General features: G+C 40.5%; 1 protein-coding gene across 1 annotated transcript in view; it reads right to left on the reverse strand.

Moving 5' to 3' along the window:
- sptbn1 (spectrin, beta, non-erythrocytic 1) overlaps positions 1-19352 on the reverse strand; it is a 61098-nt gene extending 41746 nt beyond the window's left edge. Inside the window, exons 1-14 of the mRNA XM_046065811.1 lie at positions 19196-19352; positions 10102-10275; positions 7127-7218; positions 6723-6803; positions 4983-5098; positions 4778-4890; positions 4496-4683; positions 3471-3588; positions 3147-3305; positions 2084-2179; positions 1508-1714; positions 727-880; positions 433-584; positions 23-241 (exon numbers count right to left, since the gene is read on the reverse strand). Of these exons, the coding sequence (XP_045921767.1) occupies positions 23-241; positions 433-584; positions 727-880; positions 1508-1714; positions 2084-2179; positions 3147-3305; positions 3471-3588; positions 4496-4683; positions 4778-4890; positions 4983-5098; positions 6723-6803; positions 7127-7218; positions 10102-10275; positions 19196-19258 (1932 nt within the window). The 5' untranslated portion in view covers positions 19259-19352. The remainder of the gene's footprint in view (positions 1-22; positions 242-432; positions 585-726; positions 881-1507; positions 1715-2083; positions 2180-3146; positions 3306-3470; positions 3589-4495; positions 4684-4777; positions 4891-4982; positions 5099-6722; positions 6804-7126; positions 7219-10101; positions 10276-19195) is intronic.
- Between the last annotated feature and the right edge of the window lie 3415 nt (positions 19353-22767).

Raw genomic sequence — 22767 nt, forward strand, 5'->3', positions numbered from 1 at the left:
TCCTGGTACAGGTGCAGCGTACCTGGATGTCCTGGATGCGTTCTTTAATCTTGTCGGCTCCAAAGTGGTTGTTGGCCACCAGCTCCTCGCCCTGTTTGATGGTCTGCTGCTGGAGGGCGGCTCGCCCGCTCATCTCGTCCTCAAAGGCTTTGTGCTGACTCAGCAGTCGCAGCGCTCCCGTTAGATCCTTCCCACAATCCTCGGAGGACAAGATCTGCTCTTTCTCCCGGATCCAGCCCTCCTACAAACCGCACATTACATTTGGTCACTTGGTTGCAGCACTAAAGCACAGAGTGAAGTGATTTAAACAAAGATCTGCAAAATGTGATCTGCAGTGTCTGACAGAAACAGAGAACAAACTAAGACTGATGTTTTTCATTTAACTGCCTGGATAAACCATTAATTAATCACAATAAAAGCAATATCAATGACCTCTTCGGCCATTTCCCAGAAGAACTTCCAGAGGCGACGGGACTCCTCGAGGCGAGCTCGCCGCTCAGCTGCCAGCTGACTCAGCTCCTGGTAGCAGAAGTCCATGTGAGCGACCCGATCCCTGATGATCTGAGGATCGCAGGGCTTATAACCTGAGGAGGAAGAAGAGGAGATGTGGATTGAGCAGGGCAAAGAGGAGAGGAAATATCACAGATTTCTGTCTGAAGGAACACCAGCTAAGAGCAAACTAGAGAGAGACAATGGGAAGTGTCTTCTTCCATCCGTCTGTCTCACCGTCCATGTCATCGGCGAACTTCTGAGCGTTGCTGTTGACGTTTCGGACTCGGTCGGCCTGGATGCTGATGTCGGCCTCTACCAGAGCGTGTTTCTGCAGAAGATCCTCCACGCCCAGCAGGTGTTTCCCATAATCCTGAGAGAGCAGCAGCATCTGCAGGGAAAGAAGCAAGGGCCAAAGGTCAAAACATCTTCTAATGAATAAAACACACACATTGGATTATTAGATTATTTTTAGGTGTTAATTCAGTTTCTATGCTGCATTTTGCAGCAAGTCACTGGATACAGAAAAATCTGCTGGATCGCTTTACAGCACAAAAGAGACAGAGGGCAGGTGGAACTCATCAGTAAAACTCATCAAGTAAAACTTGATCTGTCCCCTCACTGTGAAACCAAAGATGAATCACATGTTGTGTCTTCAAAACGAACAACTTAAAACAACTAAAAATTAAAAAATATTATTCACTTTAAAGTCGTCTTTCTACAGTTGAAGATTCAGTATTTGCTCTGCTCTGGCATTCTTCAAAATGTTTCAGTAGTCAGATGTGTTTCAGTTTCACAACCAAGGCAAACTTTATTTCCCTGAAAACTTCCTTTGCTCTTAACACTGAACAAAATCTTCTCCCTTTATCCAACATAGACCAAACCAAATGTTTAACAAGAACTCAGCTCACATATAACACAGTTGAAACATTTAAAATCTGGAAAAACTAGGAACCAGACCAAGATTTTAGCCTCAACTACAGACACGTTTCAGTCTGACTGGTCGCCGCCTCCCTACCTTCATCTCGTCCATCCAGTCCATGATGTAGAGCATCTCCTGGAAGACTCTCTGCAGGCCCAGGGTCAGCTCCAGTCTCAGCCTTCGGGCCTTCAGCAGCTCTAGCAGGTACTCCCACAGCCGGATCACGTTGTCCTTCCTGGCTGTGATGCGCTTGATGTCGTGGTAGTTCTCCGCCTCTAGCTCCTTCGCCACTGCAACCACCGCCTGCAGCGGTGAGAGGGAGGAGGAGAGCGAGCAGAGGGAGGGATGAATGGACAACCAAATGTGTCAGATTTCACAAACAGTGAAATTCTTTATGAAACAAATATGAACCTTTATTTTTATATAAAAACATTTAGCCATCTTAAACATATTCACTCTAATGACATGAAACAGAATTTTCATGAAGAATCCATGAAGGTTTTAATCCACTGTATTAAAGTTTACACCCATCTCATCGGGGTTTCAGGGCTTAGATCTGTGCCAGCAAGGTTTCAGTGTTTGTACTTATTTAAATCGATGTTGCCATCTGACACAAGCTCGTGCCTTTCTAATTCAACTCCTGTCAAATAACAATCCAGGTGATGAATTTACCTGAACTCGCTCCTCATAGGCTGCGATGTCCGTTTCTATGGCTTCATGTTTCTTAGTAGCAGCTTCGACAGCCTGGAGGTCAAATCCAAAGTTATCCTGGAGGAGGACAGGGATGAAACAAGGACAGGAAGCAGGAAAGGAGACAAGCAGAGGAAAAATGAAAGGAAACGAGGAGAGGAGAAAGGAAAGAGAAATGGACACAAGCAGAGGAAAGGAGACAAGGACAGGAATAATGAAAGGAAAGAAGAAGGAGAGGAGAAAGGAAAGGCGGCAAAGAGAGTAAGGGGAAAGGACACAAGGGGAGTAGAGAGGAAAGAGAAATGGAAACAAGCAGAGGAAAGAGGAAAGGAAACAAGGGGGTGAGAGAGGAAGGAGAAATGGAAACAAGCAGAGGAAATGGTAAAGGAGACAAGGACAGGAAGCAGGAAAGGAAACAAGGAGAAGAGAAAGGAAAGAGAAATGGAAACAAGCAGAGGAAAGGGGACAAGGACAGGAAAAATGAAAGGAAAGAAGAAGGAGAGGAGAAAGGAAAGGCGGCAAAGAGAGTAAGGGGAAAGGATACAAGGGGAGTAGAGAAGAAAGAAAAATGGAAACAAGCAGAGGAAAGAGGAAAGGAGACAAGGACAGGAAAAATTAAAAACGACAATAGGAAAAAGTAGAGGAGAGAGGAAAGGATGCAAAGAACGTAAAGAGGAAAGGACACAAGGGGATGAGGGAAACGAAAAATTAAAACAATGAGGGGAGAGAGGAAAGGAAAACAGAAGAGGAGGAGAGAGAAAAGGAGACAAGATGAATAGAAATGAGAGAAAACACAGACCGGTAAGAGAAACAGAAACAAGAAGGAAAGAGGACAGAAAATAAGGAGAGGAGAAATGAAAGGAAACAAAGGTATGATAGAGAAAAGGAAACAAATGCAGGTAACAAGGAGGAGGAGAGAGGGGAGGTATACAAAGGAAAGATAAAGGAACATATGGACAAATTATCATTTTGTTAGACTTGTGTGAAGCGAAATGTGAAATGTTTTGTAAACTGTAAGAAGAAGGTAAAAAGAAGTGTGTGGTACCTGGGAGACCAGCCTCTGGTTCTCACTCAGCCACGTCTCCCTCATGGCGGCTTTGCGGTCAAAGCGTCGGGCGAGCTGCTCCAGTTTCTCCTGACGAATCAGCTCCGTCCTCAGAGCCAGCTCCCGCTCGTGCTCCGCCTTCTCCAGGCGCTCCCATGCCTAAAACAAACACACACGCAGTATCAGCAAACTTAAACACTGGAGTAAAATTAGTAGAGGTTTAGTCTATTTACATGGTGAATTTTAACAATAAACCAGTTTCCTAAATTAGATTAAATTAGTACTAATTATAGTAAATGATGACATCACATCAGGTGCAGTTACCTTGTTGATGTCAGAGATGAGTTTGCCCTCTCGGGGAGTGTAGACTTTCTGGTTGTTGGCTCTCATCTTACTCTGGATGGTGAACAGAAGAACCTCCAGGTTTCCCTTCTCTGTGAACCTGCACACACACAAATCATAAAATTAGTTTTAGTTTGAGACGTTTGGTTTCAGTTTCTCATTTAATGACACTTGAGTTGACAAAACAATGGAAAAACCTGTGCAATGTTATGACGTGTAACACGACACCCGCGAAAAATCAACGCAAAACTTGAACTACCTCTTGCACCATGTGTTTGTCTCCCCTCCTCAGTCACAAAGCACAAGCTTTTTGTGAATGTTTTGTGTGAAATTCGTACAAAATCAATTTTATTGTTGAAGCGTGATGACGCTGAGGAATGTTGTGTTAAGGTTTACTTTATGTGTCAGAGACATGTGAGTGATAAGTCAGCTCCAAAGAAAACAAAAAGCAAGGTCTGAACTTCCACCATGATGACAAAAAGCCATGTTTTCATTTTCAGATCTGCTCATTCCAGGAAAACATCATCTGCAATTCTGCTCTGATTCAGACTCTGCTGCAAACTCTGTTGTTTCGTTATCCTCCTACAGGCCGTGTGGAAGGAAAACTGTGGTTTTTACACAGAAATTGCTCCTGGTTGATGAGTAATAAACTTTGAAATATCTGGTGCACAGAAATACTTGGCGGATGCATGAACCATTTTTTGTCAACAAATAGTTCCAACTCCCCTTAAGACCACACAATGTTTTTTTTCCCCCTCTCTGTTTGGGTACAAATTACCAAAACGAGATAAATCATGTTAATCAGTGCTGGTAGTTGTATCTTTGAACTACGGACAGAACCTAGAGGACCTTAGCTGTTTCCCTCTGCTTTTAGTCTTTATGCTAAGCTAACCAAACCACTCCAGCTCTGTAGTCAGCAGACATGAGATTGATGTCCATCTGAATATCTTACTCACAGAAAGAAATTGAACAAGGATATTTCCCAAAATGTAACAACATTCACTGACTTTGGTGGTTTCTCCACGGTGCGGTAAGTGTTGAAGGCCTGCAGCTGCTGCTGGACTCCCACCAGAGAGTTGGCAAACTTCCTGTTGTTGAGGATGATGATGGTCTGCTCGATCCACTCCAGCAGGTCTGACGCCAGAGACTCGTACTTCTCAATCATCTTCTCCGTCTCTATGGCGTTGTCCAGAACCTGGAAAACACACCAGAGGAAACGTGTTCAATAAAACAACAGCCCGTCTGCTGAGGTGAGAATATATCTGAGGTGATGGTAGGACGATGGTCACCTTGCCGATTCTCTTCCCCTCCACCTTCAGTGCCTTCATCTTTGAGAAGTAGTGGTAGTAGGTCACCACGTAGGTGATGATGGACTTCTCATCAGGGTGGTCCACGCTGATGTCTGCACATAACCACACACAAAACGATTGTATCAGAGTGCATACCTCATGAAAATGCAGCTCTGTGTGTGTGTGTGTGTGTCTCCTCTCTCACCTTCGGGGTCCAGCAGCTTGGTGAGACCCAGGTGTTGCTCGGCCAGGTTGAAGGCATTCTGCAGGTTGTAGTGAGCGTTTGATTTCTTCAGCTTATCAAAGTCGATCAGGTCCGGTCTGAAGAGAAGAATAAAAAAACAAATCAAAACAGAAACTGAGAGGTTAAAAGGCCAGGTTCAAGGCCATAGCCTCAATTTTAGGAATCCTTCATGTCATGAGTTCCCCTAAAGAGGAGGAATATTTTTTTATCCATCCATCGTCAACCGCTTATCCCGCGTACAGGGTCACGGGGGGCTGGAGCCAATCCCAGCTGACATCGGGCGAAAGGCGGGGTACACCCTGGACAGGTCGCCAGTCCATCGCAGGGCGAATATTTTTTTATGTTTTATTTATTTGTTAACATTTGTACTTTCCAACAGGTCTGCAGTGGGGATTTCTCCACAGCCTTCTCAACACTGCGGAGAATAAAATTCTGGTGAAAACTTTAATTATTTATTATTTTGTTTGCCTAAAATGTTTTGATGAAACCCACAAATTTATAAAAGGAGGAAAAAGAGTAGGTATGGCTCTGATGAAACACATCCTCCAGTTGACTCTCAGCTTTAAGAAAATCTTCCAAAACATTTTCAATTTGAATACATTTCAAAAAGTTTTCCTCTGGGGTCAAAATCCTTTCTGTTTCCTGTCTTATTTGGCTGCTGTGACCTAAAACCTCACTATTGGTTGCTTGTAACGCTGGGGACAGAAGATTAAAAGCCTTGAAAGAGGGGGATGTGGATGGATGACTAAAATGCAGCTGTACTCTTCAAGTCAAACACAAAACCGCAACCAATCTTTTTTGTTATCTGCTGCGCGTCTGTTCTGAATATGCGTTTTATTTAGTTTAAACATAGTTTCCTCAATGTGGTTTCAAGAAAAACAGTCTGCTGACTGATCAGCTGAGACACTGCAGTAATAAAAGGAAAGACTGTCTGCAGTGGTGCAGCAGAGTGGATGCTGGCGTTTCTTGTGTTTGTGGATAAGAAGGTAGTTTCTCTTTAAAGAAAATTTTGTATGCGTGGAAATCCTTATGTGACTAAGGCAGCCGTTTCTCATGGCATAATTTTTTGTCACTACGCAAGAAAAAAAGAGAAAAGGGTGGGCACAGTGGATAAGACGCCTGCCTTTGGTTGTGAGAGACCACTGTGAGACACCACTGTGTCCCTGAGCAAGACACTTAACCTCTAGTGTCTCCAGAGGCGTGCGACCTTTGACATATATTGCAATTGTAAGTTGCTTTGGATAAAAGCGTCAGCTAAATGAATAAATGTAATGGAAATGTAGAAAAAGTTTTGGAAACGTTGGAAATGTTTTAGACAATATTCTGCCTGCATGAGAACAAAGGAATAAAAGTGGACTTTAATGAGTAACATCACTGGCTAAATTTAAAAAGAAGTTAGTAGAAAAAAGTGATCTGCTGTGCTGTTGCTACTTTTTACTGTCGGCCAGCTTGTTTGTTGGGGCTGGAGTTCAGTTCTCCGCAACGTTTGCCAACGTTAGTCTGTGGGTGATGTATGATTTAGTCACACAATAATTTACCTTTGTCTTACAAAGATCATCATTAAAGTTATTTAATTCAAAATGCATCCATCTAAATGCTCACCTCGCCCTTTCTGGTCTACCCCCCCCACACACACACACTCCCAGCAGCAGCGCCTGTGTCTGTGGTTGAATGTGCTGTGTGATGAGGCAGAGTTCCTACCTGTGTTTGTGGATGAGAGCGTTGAAGGCCATCCCGTCTCTCCAGCTGGTGCTGAAGTTGTGGATGTTGACGTTTGGATATCTGGACAGAAAGAGGAAATCACAGCTCAAAGCGACAAAAGTGTGACCATCACTGAGCAGACTATCAGACGGTTTTAGCCTTTCTTCTGCATTTCAGTGGGTGAGATTAAAGTCACGCTTTTCTTCCACAGCAAACAGAATTAAAGCTCTCAGAGATTCTAGTGAATGGTGGAAAAGGCTGATAAAGGCTGGTTTATCCACTTCAGGGAGAGGAACAGGAGGTGATGGGGCTGGTGGGAAATGTAGGCTGAACTCTGGAGAAACACTAAAACAGTGATTCTGTAGACGTAAGAAAATAATTTTTAAACTCGTGTAGATTCTCACCCGGCTGTCTTCATCTGACACCAGAGCAGCAGAGCATCTTTGGCAGACTTCTTCTCCTTGTTGTCTTCTGTCTCCACACTGATGTCCTGGATCTGAGACACACCGACAGATAGAGGAAGAGCTGATGATGATGATGAGAAACAGCTTAACGTAAAATGTGTAATTTACTAACTGATGCGCTTTGTTCGTAATCATCTTTTTGAGACACTTAAGATTAAACTTTATTCATAACATTTGACGGTTGATTAAAAGCAAAGTAAAAACATTTTTCCGTCATTACTGGAATGCATATAATTTGCATAATAGCATGAAGAGGGACTGACAATTTTACTTTACAAAATGTATAAATTTATAAGTAATAACCTCTTATTATTTAGGCATTTGTCATATGTAAATCCCTGCTGCTGTTACAGCTCTAAAACCTGAAGTTTTAATGTTTGCTTTGTGTTTGATATTTAACATGTGTGCACAGAAAGCTTAGCTTTTCACAGAGATCACGGTAGCAGTAAACAAACTGTTTTTTCCCCCCAAGGCACTTGAACGTAGCATTTAACATTTTAGAGCAGATCAAAGTAAACATACACCAACATGCAAGACTTTAGAAGAAAATCCAAAACGAGACACATAAGATGATCAAACACATCATCACACACAACTTTCACAACACATTCCTATCATCAACACACACATCTGCACTTCTATACTTGTGCTAATGCATTCCTAAAAACCTAGGCCTTAACCGTAACGAACGTAAAAAAACAACTGTTAGCCCTTTCAAAGAAAAAAAAAATCTAAAAATATCCTCACTTTCTAATGATGTCTTCAGTTTTTAAAAAAGTCCTAATTTTTCAAAAATTGCTTCCCTTTCCAAAAATGTCCACGCCTTCTTAGACTGTCCTCACTGTGCGAACATGTCCCCGCTTTCTAAAAACTTACTCACCTTCAGGAAATGTCCAATTTTTTCCCCTCAGTTTACAAACTCTCTTAAACTCTAGTAGGTCCCTCGCAAAGATCTCTCCAGAGAACACACACACATGCTCAGCTTCATTGATTGACATCCACCAGTTTCAGTCTGACAGAAGCATGAGCCACAAATCAGCAACATCAACACCACCACACATCCACAAACACACAAACACACACACACTTACACATACACACTGTAGTCCTTCTGTCAATCTGCACTCGGCTCCGTTTCACCCTCGCTCCTACAATGCAGGATTTAAAACCACTAAAAAGAACTTTTAAATCCTCACGGCTTATAAACGCTAAATCCTTTTCACCCATTTTCCCAACTGTTCACTGTCCCTAACGATGACATCATCCGAGAGACACGACAACCCCATCAACATACAGTAAAATGACGTTATGAGTGTTTTTGAGTGTAACTTCTGTCATTTAATTTATTAATTGAGATCAATGCATTTGAAAAGGACATTTGCAAGGTGGAGGAGCAGTTTAACGCTCATCTCACTTTAAACATGAACTGAAAATGTCCAAATAACAAAGTCTGACAACTCGTAAGCTTTCTGTAAATGATTAAAGATTTAGCAATGTCACATTTATTAGGATTACAAAGGATTTAACACTTCATTGCATATCTGCAGAAAGTGTGGAACTTTAATTTTCCTTATACTAAAAGGTATTTTTAATATTTTGTCCAGTCCTGTTTATGTCAATGAAGCTGCTAACAACAACTAAGTGAAAAGGAAGACTAAGAATTTCCGCACAGTACATCACAACGATTATATCTGTGCTATTTTGCATCCCTTCTGAGTAAGCGACTCATTACCTCGACATGCAGTACGACGTCCGTACATGAGAAGCCCACTACTGTATTTCGACAGGAGTATATTGCAACTCTCCATGTGCATTTTAGTCATTTTGGGATCCACAATAGTGATGCAGCCCAATGATCCAGTTTGCCACACTTGATTGGTTTACGCTGACCACACTCCCAATTTGGGATGCAAAATAAGTATCATTGCAAACATTTATTTATATTATAAACATATACTTATTTTGGCTTTTCTGTACAGAGTATAATGATCCAGATGACACACATTAATGACAAGTTCAGTGTTTCCCATACGTTCGTGGCAGCCCCTCACAATATCAACCCTGACGCAGCACATCCTCTCTTGCTCGTCCCTCTCTCTCTCTCCCTCATGAACACAGCTGCACAAATCTGTCCAAGACAACGCTGTCAATGTCAGAGACCCACCTTAAAAAAAAGTTATTAGCAAGCATGTAAGTAGCCAAGCTAATAAGGAGAGCTAAGATAATTTTGAAAACCACCGAGCTAGCCCGCTGTATATAGCTGGCAGTCAATATCGACTGTGCACCACCCCCACGCCACAGTTACACTGTCATCCTGTGGGAACCAAAAGTTCAGTCCCACAATTTGAGAATAGGAATGGAAAATTTATTAATTCACTATAAGCAAATGGCTCAGGTGGGACACAGCATTTATTTTTTTTCTGTTATTTGGACGTTAAAAGTAATATCCAATTTGTGACATTTCATGTAACTGGGATGCAAAATGACAGTAACAGAAAACCAACCACCAAGTGAAAGGTAACAGCCACCAAGAGGAAGAAGTAGAACACTCCTTAATTTGAATGTAACTTGACAATGTGTATTTTATTAATTTAGGGACACAAAATATAAACATCATTTATGTCCCATCTGAGTTCCAGATTTGAAAATTTGTTAGAAACAGTGGAAAAATTACACTAAGATACAACAAGATCACAGTCACTGATTTACTATAAAAAGATTACGGCCTAGATGGGGCCCAGAAATGAGGAGACTGACTCTATTTTGGGATTAAAAAATTGCGCAATGTCTTATCGCCTGAAAATGGAAAGAGATGGAGGAACAAATTAGCCACATCATCAGTACAGTCGTCTGATTTCATCGGATGAGTAAGTTTACCTCATTTTGGGATGCAAACTTGTGCGTCTGCCCCTTACCTGGAAACGAAGGATGATGGTCCAGATGAGCCCCAGAGTGAGGCGGTGGTTTCCATCTACGATGTCGTGGGAGCCCATGTTCTCCAGGTGAACCCTCTGCTCCTTCAGGAACTGCAGAGCCTTGTCAACGTTCTCCAGACAGTGGATCCGCATCCGACCCTTGGTGGGTTTGGGCTGAAACAAAAACAAATCTCTGTTTATTTACAACCTTCAAAAACCAGGAACCGTGAACTGCTTCATGCTGTCATATAAACATGAAGAAGAAGAAAACAGCTGCGGACACAGCTGACCAGTTTCAAAACCGACACTTTTTGTTTTGATAGTGTCCTTTGCTGAGTGAAAGTGGGTTTCACTATGCAAGAGAACAACTTTTAATACACTTTATTACTAAATCATAATCTCAAAGGATTTCCTAAACACAAACATCCAGAAACAGGAAAACATTTGTTAATACTTGAAGCAATAAATGTCCAAAAAAACTAATAACTTACATGCATATTAGGAAAACTACAGCCATGAACCAAATGTTACAGAACACTGAGCTTACATTGTATGAAATTTGCTATATAAATAAATTTAACTTGACTCATATTATTATTACTAATAATCTGGAGAACAGATGATCAAAAGCTGGTATGATTGTTGAATTTTTATGTTTTTTTAAATGAACCAACTTTGTCTCAAAAACCTGAATAATAAGACGGGAAGAAGACAGATCCTTTACCTTTGATTACTATTGTAGGTTACAATTACATATACTTTAACAGTCATTTCAGAATTGTGTTGCACATGTGAAGAGCTGAAAATTGGATTATTCCAGTTTCATGAAAAGGCATTGGGTTTTTTTCGGTTTGAACATGCATACCTTCTGGATCCGATTCATCCTGTACATAGTTTGTAACCATCACCAAGCTCTGTGAACTCTACAGATGTGCCAAACCCAGGGACAGTTGATCTGTTATTTTAATTCATCTACAACTTACAAACCCTCAGAAAGCCCATCAATATAGTCAGACATTTTAATTTTGAGCAGAGGACATTTTTAATCTTCTACCCTGCCAGTATATCACCATGTACAGGACCTTATTGACAGGTCCTGTGTTATTTTAATTCTACCGTATATCCTAGTCGGTGGTAATTTGCCATTTGACGTAATTTATTAGTCAAAATAAAGGAGGCTTTGTTGCTCTCATCTAAGAAATCATGTGGGAGACTTAGTTTTGTTCTTAAAGATGCTGAGAAATAAGAAAAGAAAATCATGTTGTGTAGGTGGGATAATTGGTGTCTACAAACAAATAGAGAAAGAAAAGTGAAGCTGCTGTGATAACAGACAGGAAGTGTTGGCATCACCTCCTAGTGCCAGTGAGGTTTTCCCCTCAGACAGCGACTGACTGAAAGATGATGAATGAAGAGGAGTCAGATAATATTGTTATTATTACTACGGTGGAGAGATTTTCTGGGCAATTTAAAACTGTGATAACCTACTTTACTGTAGAGCTTCTGTGCTACGTCAGACAGATGTCTGACACCTCTGCAGTTACGCAACAAAACCACCAATGAACAGCAGCAGCAACTCAACTGAAGGTGAATGTGACAGGAAAGCCAAAAACATCGAGAGAAAGGAGATCTAACAGGGTTTTTAGTTAGAACATCACTCTACATTACTGCCAGAGGTGGAAGAAGACACTTTATTTAAGTAAAAGTACTAATACAACAATGTAAAAATACTCTATTACAAATCTGCATTAAAATTTACCTATAATATACCTTTAGTATCAAGATAAAAGTTACACATAAGGAACCTGTTTAGTATCATACTGTCATATTTAATAATACTGTATTAGTGTTACAGTATTAGTAGTTACAAAAGCTAATTTATGGTTCACCTGTTTATTAACCAACCTCTGTATTATGTCTGTGTGATACATGAAGGATTTAAGCCACAGGATGTTCTGGAGGCGCAGACAGGGAGGAAGAGCAGTGATGCAATTAACACGGGCCTAATGGCAATAAAATAGAAATCTATCTGCTCAGTATCTACCTCTAAACTGACTTCCACTTCTTTCAGTCTGTACTGGATAAAACATGTGACCAGCTGGTGATTATCAAACTAATTTCAGCCTGTTACTTTCTCTCCTCTGCTTGTGTGGTGAGTTTTTCCATTCGCATCCTGAGTTTGACTGATGAAGCAGTTTGCGTTCACTTTCCCCAGCAACTCTGATTCATCAGCGCAAAGTGAACGTATGATGTGATTAATATTGCACCTCTGCTCTTTTTCCTTGAAGGTTCATGTTGTCTTACAAACAATGTTTTAACTTTAAAGCAGCTATAATGTATATTTAAATAATGACAATGTGAAAACAATGTCACAATATGTTGGGTCTCTCTAGCAGTGATAAAGCTGCAGGGAATAATAGGCTAAATCTGCAGCTTTTGGCTTTATGAAAACTTTATAGTGACTTTCAGCTAATTGTTTATCCGTCCAGCTGCAACTTTACTGGTTCACTCCCAGCTCTCACAGCATCGTGATCAGAGAGGATGTGGAAATAAGAAGCATGTTCAACATGTCAATTTAAAAGGTGATGATATGTCAGTGTAGTGTTCACTACTCGTTTCTGCTGACCCCAAGTGGCCAAACAGTTCTTGTATTGCAAGTAACGTATTTTGCAAAAACGTGAAAAGTTCAAATTTTTAGCCTTTTTGTTTTTGTTCTGATTCTTTCTTTCTTTCCTACACTAAAAGTGTTTGGGCAGCAAAAACTGCTAGATTGCTCATCGACCTCATGGTGGCGCTATAACAATCAACTTTACGTTTTTGCAATTATCTCGAAAACAACAAACTTCTTTCACTATTTTAATCTCTGGATTCATCTGCATCTTTGCTCTTCTCTGCAACCTTATCACTTTTCACTAAAACCTACACTTGAAAAACGTTTATACTTCGTAATTCGCTGCATGGATTCGTACAAAATACGGTTTGTACGATCTAGGGTCACTGATTTTTAAAACTTGGTAAAGATTGCTCAAAGCGGGCGTGGCTTATTACAACAAATGTACATTTCTTGACATTTCTCATTCCAAACTTCAAAAAAATCTAAGAAAATCACCCATACGTCCTGGAGAGCTGAAATCTTTTCAGCACATCCACTGATATGTGACTAAAGTTTGCCTCGCTGCAACCTATGGTCAACTCAGAAGTCAGTCAATCTATATTTTTCAGAATATGCTCAATCAATTAACATCTATAGCTCCACAAGTCTTTCTTCAAATGCTACCAAAATCAACACAGACATTCTCTAGATGGCCAATATCAAGTGTGTCAAAGGGTTTTTAGATCGGTCAAACAGCGAGTCTGCAGTGATCTTCAATATCTTGCTGTAACTTGTACAGTATGCACAGCATTTTCTTTTTTGCTCAGTTTTAGATCAAGTGCAACCAAAATAATTGACAACACACCCAAAATCAGCAGAATGATGTGTGATTTTTTTCTGAATATTCTCACCAACTTCTTGACTGTTTTAAGCTTTTTAAGTTTAAACTGACAAAACTATCCGGCTCTGGCACATGTGACGTCACTACCTCTTGTGAGAAGGTGTGTAGAAACAGCCTCTCACCAGTAGCTCAGTCAGTGAGTCACCTACTCTGGAGATCTACAGGTCCAGGGATCAAATCCCCAGGTGACCGAGTCAGACTTGCTGACAATGGGAGTTTTCAGATCATAGTGAGTCTAAGTTCTCTATTTTATTTGGATCCTGTGACACTTTCTTCTTATTTTTATCTGCTTAAAAGTGTTTGTGCAGCTTAAAACTTTAAATCTTGGAAACAAAATGTCGCAGGTGGGTTGAGCATTTCACCCAGTACAATATAAATGACACTGATCTCAAGGTGATCCCCCAATTATCTCAAAGTCCAAATCCTTTCATCACTTTAATCTTTCAAGTCGTCTGCATCTGTTCTTCTCCTCTAAAAATGTCAAATGTTGCGTTTATAAAATATGATGCTGTTTTATAAACTCAGTATCTATGTCTATATCTACAAATCAAACATAAAACTAAAACTTGGACACTGATAAAGACCAGTCATGGTATCCTAAAGAAAAGACTAACAATTTTGTCTGACATTAGTGGACAGACTCTTTATCTCAGGTGAGGCTCCACTGTAACCCGTTTCCAAAAAACTTTAATACAACTTTTATAATAATGTTTTTAGGCATTTACATCTTAACTTTACATCTTGCTGACTTTTTGAGGTTGAAAGTTAGACACAGAGCCTTTTAGTGCGATTTTAAATCTTATAATATAAATAAAATACAGTAATAATAAAGTAAAAATAAATAACTGCAGTAAAATAAATGTCTGAGATGTCAGCGCAGCGACGTTACATCCTGCAGGCCGTCCACACCACATGTGCTCTATCCAGGACTGACCATCCAAACTACAACCAGGACGCCGTCCAACAATAACACTGCCGTCCTTGCTTTTCCTCACACAGACACATAAACACCACACAGCGAAAAGTCACTCAGTGATTCAGGATCTGGACTCTAACCAGAGAAAATCTGGACTGTTGTCTGCTGGTGGCACAAATCCAACAAACCACACAGAGATTCAGCGTTTGTCGATTCATACAGCTTAAGATCAGCACTTTAATCCATAAAATCAAACAAAAAATGTTTTCTCTCAACACTTTGGTGCTGATCTGAAACAGGAATTTCCCTCATCAGAAGGTTTTTAGACTCGACTATCATGCGGTGTCATATTGTGTATAGCGGTGCTGGGCTTTCCCCCTTATGGAGCTCTCGAGAGTTCGCAGTGCCTTTAATCAACTAGGATTTTAAACATTCTTCCAAATTGCTTTTTGCATTGAGGCGGCCTTCACACACCTTTGTTTAGCTCTGGCAGTGTAGTGTTAAGTGAAATGAACCCAAAGACTCGTCATTTTCTCGATTTCTCGAAAAGTGTATATGCTACTAACTAACTAAGCATTGTGTGTCTCACAGCCTGATGGTTTTTCTTCCTCTGAGCCATGGAGCTCCATTATTGTCTGAAAACTATTAAAAACCCATCAGTGAGCCTCACTGCTGCACTGGGTGACATGTTCCTTCATCACCATGAACACACGCACTATAGTTTATTTTGACTCTGTCCCACATACACCGTCCTGCTGCCCCAAATACCACATGTGCCGTGTCCAAATGCACCATTTCCTCCTGTTTGAGTAACGTTTGATAAAAAGGTACGACAGCGGTGGAAAGAATATGTACTTAAGGACTGTAAGTTAAATACAAAGAATGGGGGGTTTAGTACTTTATGCCACTTTATACTTCTGCTCAGCTACATTACAGAGGGAAATAGTGTTCTTTTTACTGCAGTACATTTACTTGCAGTACTTTACAAATTGAGATTTTACACACAAAACATATGAGCTTATAAAATATGATGGTACAGATCTAACTACCCAGCAGCATGTAAAGTACTTAAAGCTCCACCTCATTAAGCACAACAGTGAGATGCTGCTTACATATTAATGCATCGGTAATAATAATAATAATCTCATGATACATTTAACAGTATAAACAGTCACAGGCGCCTTATTTCTGCAGTTTTACTTTAGACACTTGACTAACAACATCATAACCAATAGAAGTGATGGACATAACTACGAAAGAAGCCCATGCTGAAGTAACGGGAATTATCCTTTAAATCCTGACTCTGCAGAGTGGAAACAGCCACTCGCTCTCAGATTCTTCTGCTGCTTCTGGAGGCGTTTTGGCTCCATGCAAACCCTGAAACTTACTCAATGGCTGCTTTCATAACTCTAACACCCCCCACATGGTCTCCCACTGTTATTCCTTTCATCCATCCTGCTTACCACTTCACCATCACTCTGGTTCTCTTTGTTTATTTTATTTCACTACCCTTTGTTTTCTCTCTGCATTTCCACCCATCCTTCCTCTCTCTTTTCATTTGCTGGTCATTTTTTCCCTCTCCTCATTGAGCATCCGACATACCAGAGATTCTCTGGCTCTCTGCGCTGGCAAAAAAAACCAAAACATGCAAAACTGTAAAAAATAAACTAGAACACATACAAGTATAACATAAATGTAAAATAATCAGAAAACGATGTGCGTTTTTATTTAATTCCTGGCTTTCTCCTGGCTTTCTTTCTCTCTGTGTTTCTGTATGACAGGCTGTGAAAAGGCCGGATGGGAGCAGAGCGGAGAGAGAAGAGTTGAAGAGGCTGGAGAGACGGCCAAGAAGAAGAAAGAAAGAAGAAGATGAAGAAGGCAGTTTGGCTTCTAGCACTGGAAGTCACAAGGGGGGGGGGGGGGGGGGGGGGGGGGGGGGGGGGGGGGAATTGGGACGGTCTGAGTAAGAAAAGCAGCCAGACTGCGTGGAGGAGGATACACAAGGACAGGGTTTCTGTAGGTTCACCCAGTTAAATGTGAGCCTTTTTCAGACCTTTTTAATACCACACAGAACTTAATTTAATGCAGCCACGATGACGATCATGGCGACCTAAGGGTGAAATTATGGTGGAAAACCAGCAAGGACAATTTAACCTAGCATTATTTATTATTATATGAAATGTTTTCATTGCCTCCCAGCTTCCTATCAATATAATTAATCCTAATTTACTGAGCGGTAGATAGCTAATGGGCGGATTAACTATGTGGCTTTATCCCCCAAGATAGCGACTTTTAAACTCAAATTCATCCTCAGCACTGCTCCACTGAATGTGGTTTATTTCTGTTTACCATTTTTATAATTGCTTTTATAATAATGTATATTGTCTGTACGTAGCAGAAAGAGTCACAAACTCAATTTCACTCTATAACCTGTTGCATTGTGACAAATAAATCCACCTTGTAAAACAATGACTCGAGTTTTTGCTTTAATCTTCCCTGGCCCAAGATTACAAGATGATGAGCTTCCTAATTCCTGGAGCTGCAGTAGTTTCAGTGTTTTTTAAAAAGAAATGATATCTCTGGATATAATAATATTGTAATGAGTCTTTTTCTGACTTACAGACTTTTTGCTGTATTGCATCTATTGTATTCCATTTTTTTGTAGTTTAAGTGTAAATCATAAAGCACAGGTGTCCTTCATCTTACATTCTGGAGTCATACACTGCATCACAACAAAATTATAGTACAGTAGTGTGGTATTATTAGTACATCTATTCTCCGCTCTAATGAACTAAACTAAATGTTACCTGAAGGTGATATTGTGAGTGTGTGAAGGTGTCTTGTGTCCACCAACGTGGCACAGTTGCTGCCAGTTTAACAATACACATCACAGAGAGAGGCAGAGAGAGTGTGGTGGAGGTGATTCATGGTTAATGATTGTAAGAGTCATAAATGTCAGTGTTTAAACAACCCGATAAGACGAGTGGGAGAGTGGAGACACCCAGCAGCTGTTTGTGTGCAGCCAGGGAGGGACTGCCATGGATAAGGAATAACAATAATTAAATAAGCGGATAGAGGTGGGCGACACAGGCCTAAAACAATATTGTGATATTTCAGGGTATTTCTGAGATATTCCTTCTTTAAAATGGTGATATCACACAGGTCAAGATAGGATGACTTGCTGAGCTAAAGTCAGCCAAAGGTGACAGTCGCCTGTGACTCTCTATGTAAATAATAAGTCGACCTCTGTCGCTCCTCTCTGTCTGCTTGGTTGACTGACTGACTGACGCAGCAGCCTTGATGGGGATGATTGCTGTGGTCCGTTTCCTTGATAACTCAGATTCAAGACTATCTTGATTTTTGTTCTATACAGACAGACTGACTGGCTCTCTTTAGAAAGTGTTGTTACTTGAATGACACACAACATGACCTAGATGGACTTAGGTAAGTTTAGTGTCTTGTTTTAAACCTTGAACATCTAATCTAATCTTCACACATGCTTAGAGGGGTGAACAATAACCTTATTTAATGAATATCTGTAGGTCTTAGAAGGATAATTACTCAGATTTGTTTAATGTACTAAGCCGTGTTCTCATTCTGTGCTGCTGTTGCCATTGTCTTCATGGCTGTGCCTCAATAAATATTACTAGTTTAGTCAACGGGGAAATAAGTTTGTCGTTTTCTTGCATTCTTACATATTTCTGTAGTTTGTTGAGCTGGTAGCAACATTACTTTCATCTTCAGCCATGCTTGTTGTTGCGGTCATTACGTTTACAAGTCAAACAATATTGATTATCAACAACATCAATTCATTTGATCATATTAAAAAATGATACAGCTCTATAGTGAATAATATGATGTAGCACCTCCTAATAGCGGAAGATGGTATTTTGCTGTTGAAGCCTTAATTAATGATTAATGTGATTCTTCTACAGATTTCTGTGTAAGTGTCATAACTGTAGATATTCAGCATGTAGAAATGTTCGCCCTATTCTATACCGTCTGAAAGTGCACAAGCTGAGTTAAAACGGACAAGATTATATGTTGAAACTCCACAAATTCAGTTTAAAATTTGGAGACTAAAAGACTAAGTCTAAGAAATACTTAATATACGTTTAATTTTTGCCGTAAAAATAATATAAAACCATTTTTTTTTTAGACTGATTTGTAATGAGAAGGAGGTTTTGGGAGTTATGTAATGACGAGTAAAACAAATTCCCGCAGCAGGGCATCTTTTGCTAGTTTATTTAACTCAATTTATGTACATGTAAAATAAGCACATGGATTAATCTGCTTTTGAGAAAATGGAACTAGGAGCACATTCAATTTCTCTGTGAATTATTGCGACGGCATTTAATTCAGATTTGTGCCACGTTGCAAGTTTTACAGAAATGTTACGATCTTGTTGTCATGAAGACGAAGAAAATGATTTGGCCTTACTCCAACATGAGACCAACGTATTGCCAGCAAGGGATCTGACAGGGTCTTTTCCTAAAATGTTGAATTGTTCCTTTAAGTGTAGCCTGCTGTTCAGCTGTGATGCTTCAGCTCGTTTCAGCTCAGCTTCTCTTTCAGTTTGTAAAAATATCTCCGTTACGATCCTTCTGCAGACTGATCAACCTGCTTTGGACACTTCCCCCTTCTGCTCCTCTTTCAAAATAAAAGCCCTGACAGTGATGTCACCCACCAGTCTCTCTCCTGACAGGACCTCCAGCAGTTTGATGAGCATGCGTCCGTCCCTCAGGTCCATGTAGAGGTCGGTGATCCGACAGGAAACTCTGGACAGGTGTGAGTTCACCCACTTGGTGAAGGTCTTCTTCTGCACCGCCTCACGCTCATCTGGACGAGAGACACAGACAGAGAGAGAGAGAGATCAGTGTTCAGTGGAGAAGGAATCAAAGCTATTATACATTATATATTCATGACAACTGAGCTAAAACTCCATCCACTGAGGCAGAGCGTGAGAGGAAACTGAAGGCTCTGGGTCAAACTCTTGTTTCTAACAGTTTCTGACAGTTTGCACAGTCAGAGCAGCAGGTTTGAGTCCTGCTTATCTCTGCAGGTGTGTTAGGATGTGTACGTGTCCCCATAGGCTCATTGTTCCTGGAAAGCTGGTGTTTATTTGCGTGTGTGCGCTTGTGTGTATGGGAGAGGTTTCCTGCGTCTGACAAAGCAGGCTAAATCTAAATCACTGCTGTAAATATTCATACACGAGCACGCACACACATATGAACTGCAGTCAGACAGCAAACACCTGCTGTCTGAAACACAGCTTAGTTTATTTCCCACAGGCCTGACGGTGATTTTTTTACTGCGCTCTAACACACATACACACACACAGAAGAGACACACTGTTGCAGAGACAGTGTGTATTTACAGTATATCAACCTGACACCAGGAAGGAGAAGAGGGTGTGACCGTGGATGCATACTAAGATCTGAAAACCGGACCAGACCTATAGACGTGTACAGTCTATTGCCAGTGTTGTCATTTAGGATGGAAGGCAGTAATGCAAAAAATGTCCATGACTTGCAAACATTTCCCCTCATTAGACAACTCAAGACAGCTGTATGATTGCAGAGATATTTGTGTGAGAGTAAAACAAAAACACTGTGCAGATATATCACTACGTCCATTAAATTTGGGTTTAATTAGAGTAAACAACCACCTTTGGCTGACATGAAGCATCACTCTCTGTTTGCTTGCTGTATTATTTAGGGCCAAGTGGGATATAGCCGTCAGAAACTAAGTGCGGTTATTCTCACAAGACATGAAAGCAGCATTAACGTAAATCTTACAATGTCATTTGCTAGAATAAATTGTACAAGTGAATAATTTCAGTGTCTTTTCTTGCTCATCTTTCCAGCAAATGACACCAAACTATACCCGGTGTCACTGTTCTTAGCCTTGTTGGTTCTGTGTTGTTACTTTAAACCACTAAACAAACAAAAACAGCCAAACATTATTACATTGTGACATCCACACACAAGATGGACATTTCCTCAGAGTTACAAAAGGGTTTAGTGAGAGTGCATGAACCCAGTGCAGAAAATGAGACACTTGGAAACTGGACTGACTGAGACATCCAAACACACACAGGTGATAAGACTCTGACTGTTTTATACTGTACATACAAACATTGATACAAATTCATGACCTTCAGAATCTGTTAGTTTGGAGCAGGACAATAGCTTCTGTGTTCACTGGCATTCAGAAGCTTTATCATTCAGCACAAACACACTGTGAAGGATTTCTGATATCAACCTGGAGCTGCTGGGAATTTGTGGACATGACGTCACTGCGATCTGTTAGCTATCCACAGAAAAGAAGCCACATTGAAGTCTGAACGGAGCCGGAAAAGCTTGTTGCAGTTAGCAGTCTGCACTCCTTGACTTTACCTTCCTCCTACATGCTTATACAAATACACACATTTCCGCTTGCTGCAGTGATGGAATATGAACATAGTCCTATAAAAATATTAGCTTGGCACAAATATGTATTTTTCCCCCCCTTGAAAATACATTTCAAAAACAGAAATGTCAATCTGTCAACATTGTTTAAAAAGGTGCAATCTTTACACAAAAATGACCATAATGTAGAGGAGCAGGAGCTTGTTTGTTTCTTTTTGATAATCGCCCTCATCAGTAAAAACCACAGCACTGATCGTTTGTTAAAACCATGTTTACATTTTTCTGACAAGTAACCTCTTGCAGATGTGTGAATAATGAGTGTTCTCTCTCTCTCAGAAGCAAAAGAGGAAGTGCAGTGAGTGTTCTGCTCTGTCGTTTAAATAAGCAGAATGTTTTGTTTCCACAGAACCAAGAATGCACATTTTAGATTTGTAGTTTCAGCACAAAGATAAGGAAAGATGTCAGACTCGACCCCAGTTTGTACTCTGCCTCGAATGATCTTGGAACTCTTGGACTGGGATGCTTCTTGGACTCTTAGTTGGTGTTGACTGCAGCGCTGGGTTTATTTGCCTAAATATGAATACACTTTAAAAAAAAAAGGGGAACTTCACTGAGTTTACACGTCAAAGTGTTTCCAGGTGTTGGGGAGTACTACTGTGTATGTGTCACTTGAGTCAGCCTCGGTCGGGACTGAAGACTACAAGTTTGAAAATGAAATTAATTTGTTGGTGTGGAGTTAGAAAGAAGGGAGCTTACAGATGCCCAAATCACTAAACCACCTCCACTGGCTGCTTTCGACTCTTCTCCGAGCTCCCTCCGGATGTCAGAGCTCTGAAATCTTTGCCTTCAAGCTCAGCGCTCTCTTCACCACCACAGTCCGGTACAGCGCCTGCATTACTGCCGACGGACTGAAGACGGACTGATCTCTTTGTTTACACATGCATGAGTGTGAGTGTTCGTCCATGGCCTGTCTGAGAAGCTATATGTTGTGATAAGCTTAGTCTTATCTCCATCTTCATGCTTCCTCCTGCATTTTCTCCATGCAGGAGTGCCATTTGGCCTCTGTGTGTGTGCGTGTGTTGGGGCTTCCCCTTCCTGTGCTGAAAAAGAAGCAGATGCTCGTCCCAGCAGGAAAACGTGTTAACACACACACACACACACACACACACACACAAAAGCTGCTCGACTACACCCACGGAGCATGGGCTTGTAGACTGTATGTGTACTATATCAGTTCAATATTCAAAGACGCTGCTCTGTCAGAGCCAAATTGTCATTGATTGTGTACAGATTGGAGAAAGGCGTTTATAAATCTCGTCTGTGCCTCATCTGTGAGGAAAAAAAAAACAAAACATTTTCACATAATCAAAAGGAAGAAAACACGTCAAAGTCATAAAATCATATTATTCAGTGGAGTGTCTCTCCTGATTGGCTGCCAACAGTGCCGTCTGCCAAATTGCAGATCACACTAGACGGCAGTAGAGCAAGTTCAAATCAAATTAGCTTTATTGGCATGAATGTATAACAACAATTTTGCCAAGGCATCATACAAACTACATAAGAACAATCAACCCCATACATTTCATTAAACAAGTAATTAAAGCGCATGTGTGTTTGTGTGTTAGAGAAATTAAAATATTACAAATTACAATAAATAAATGAAACAGTAACATGTGTGTTATTATAATAATATATTAAACATTAAAATAAATAGACTTTGGGAGTAGTTTATCTGTCTTTGCTAGTATTAAACAAGTGGAAGAATTAGGGAGGAAACCGTGTTGCCCTCCATTTCCATCACAGCTAGTTTTATAGTTTAAAAAAAGTTTTATTGTTCAGGTCATTTTGA

Source organism: Micropterus dolomieu, linkage group LG12 (assembly GCF_021292245.1).
Source record: "Micropterus dolomieu isolate WLL.071019.BEF.003 ecotype Adirondacks linkage group LG12, ASM2129224v1, whole genome shotgun sequence".
Lineage (NCBI taxonomy): Eukaryota > Metazoa > Chordata > Actinopteri > Centrarchiformes > Centrarchidae > Micropterus > Micropterus dolomieu.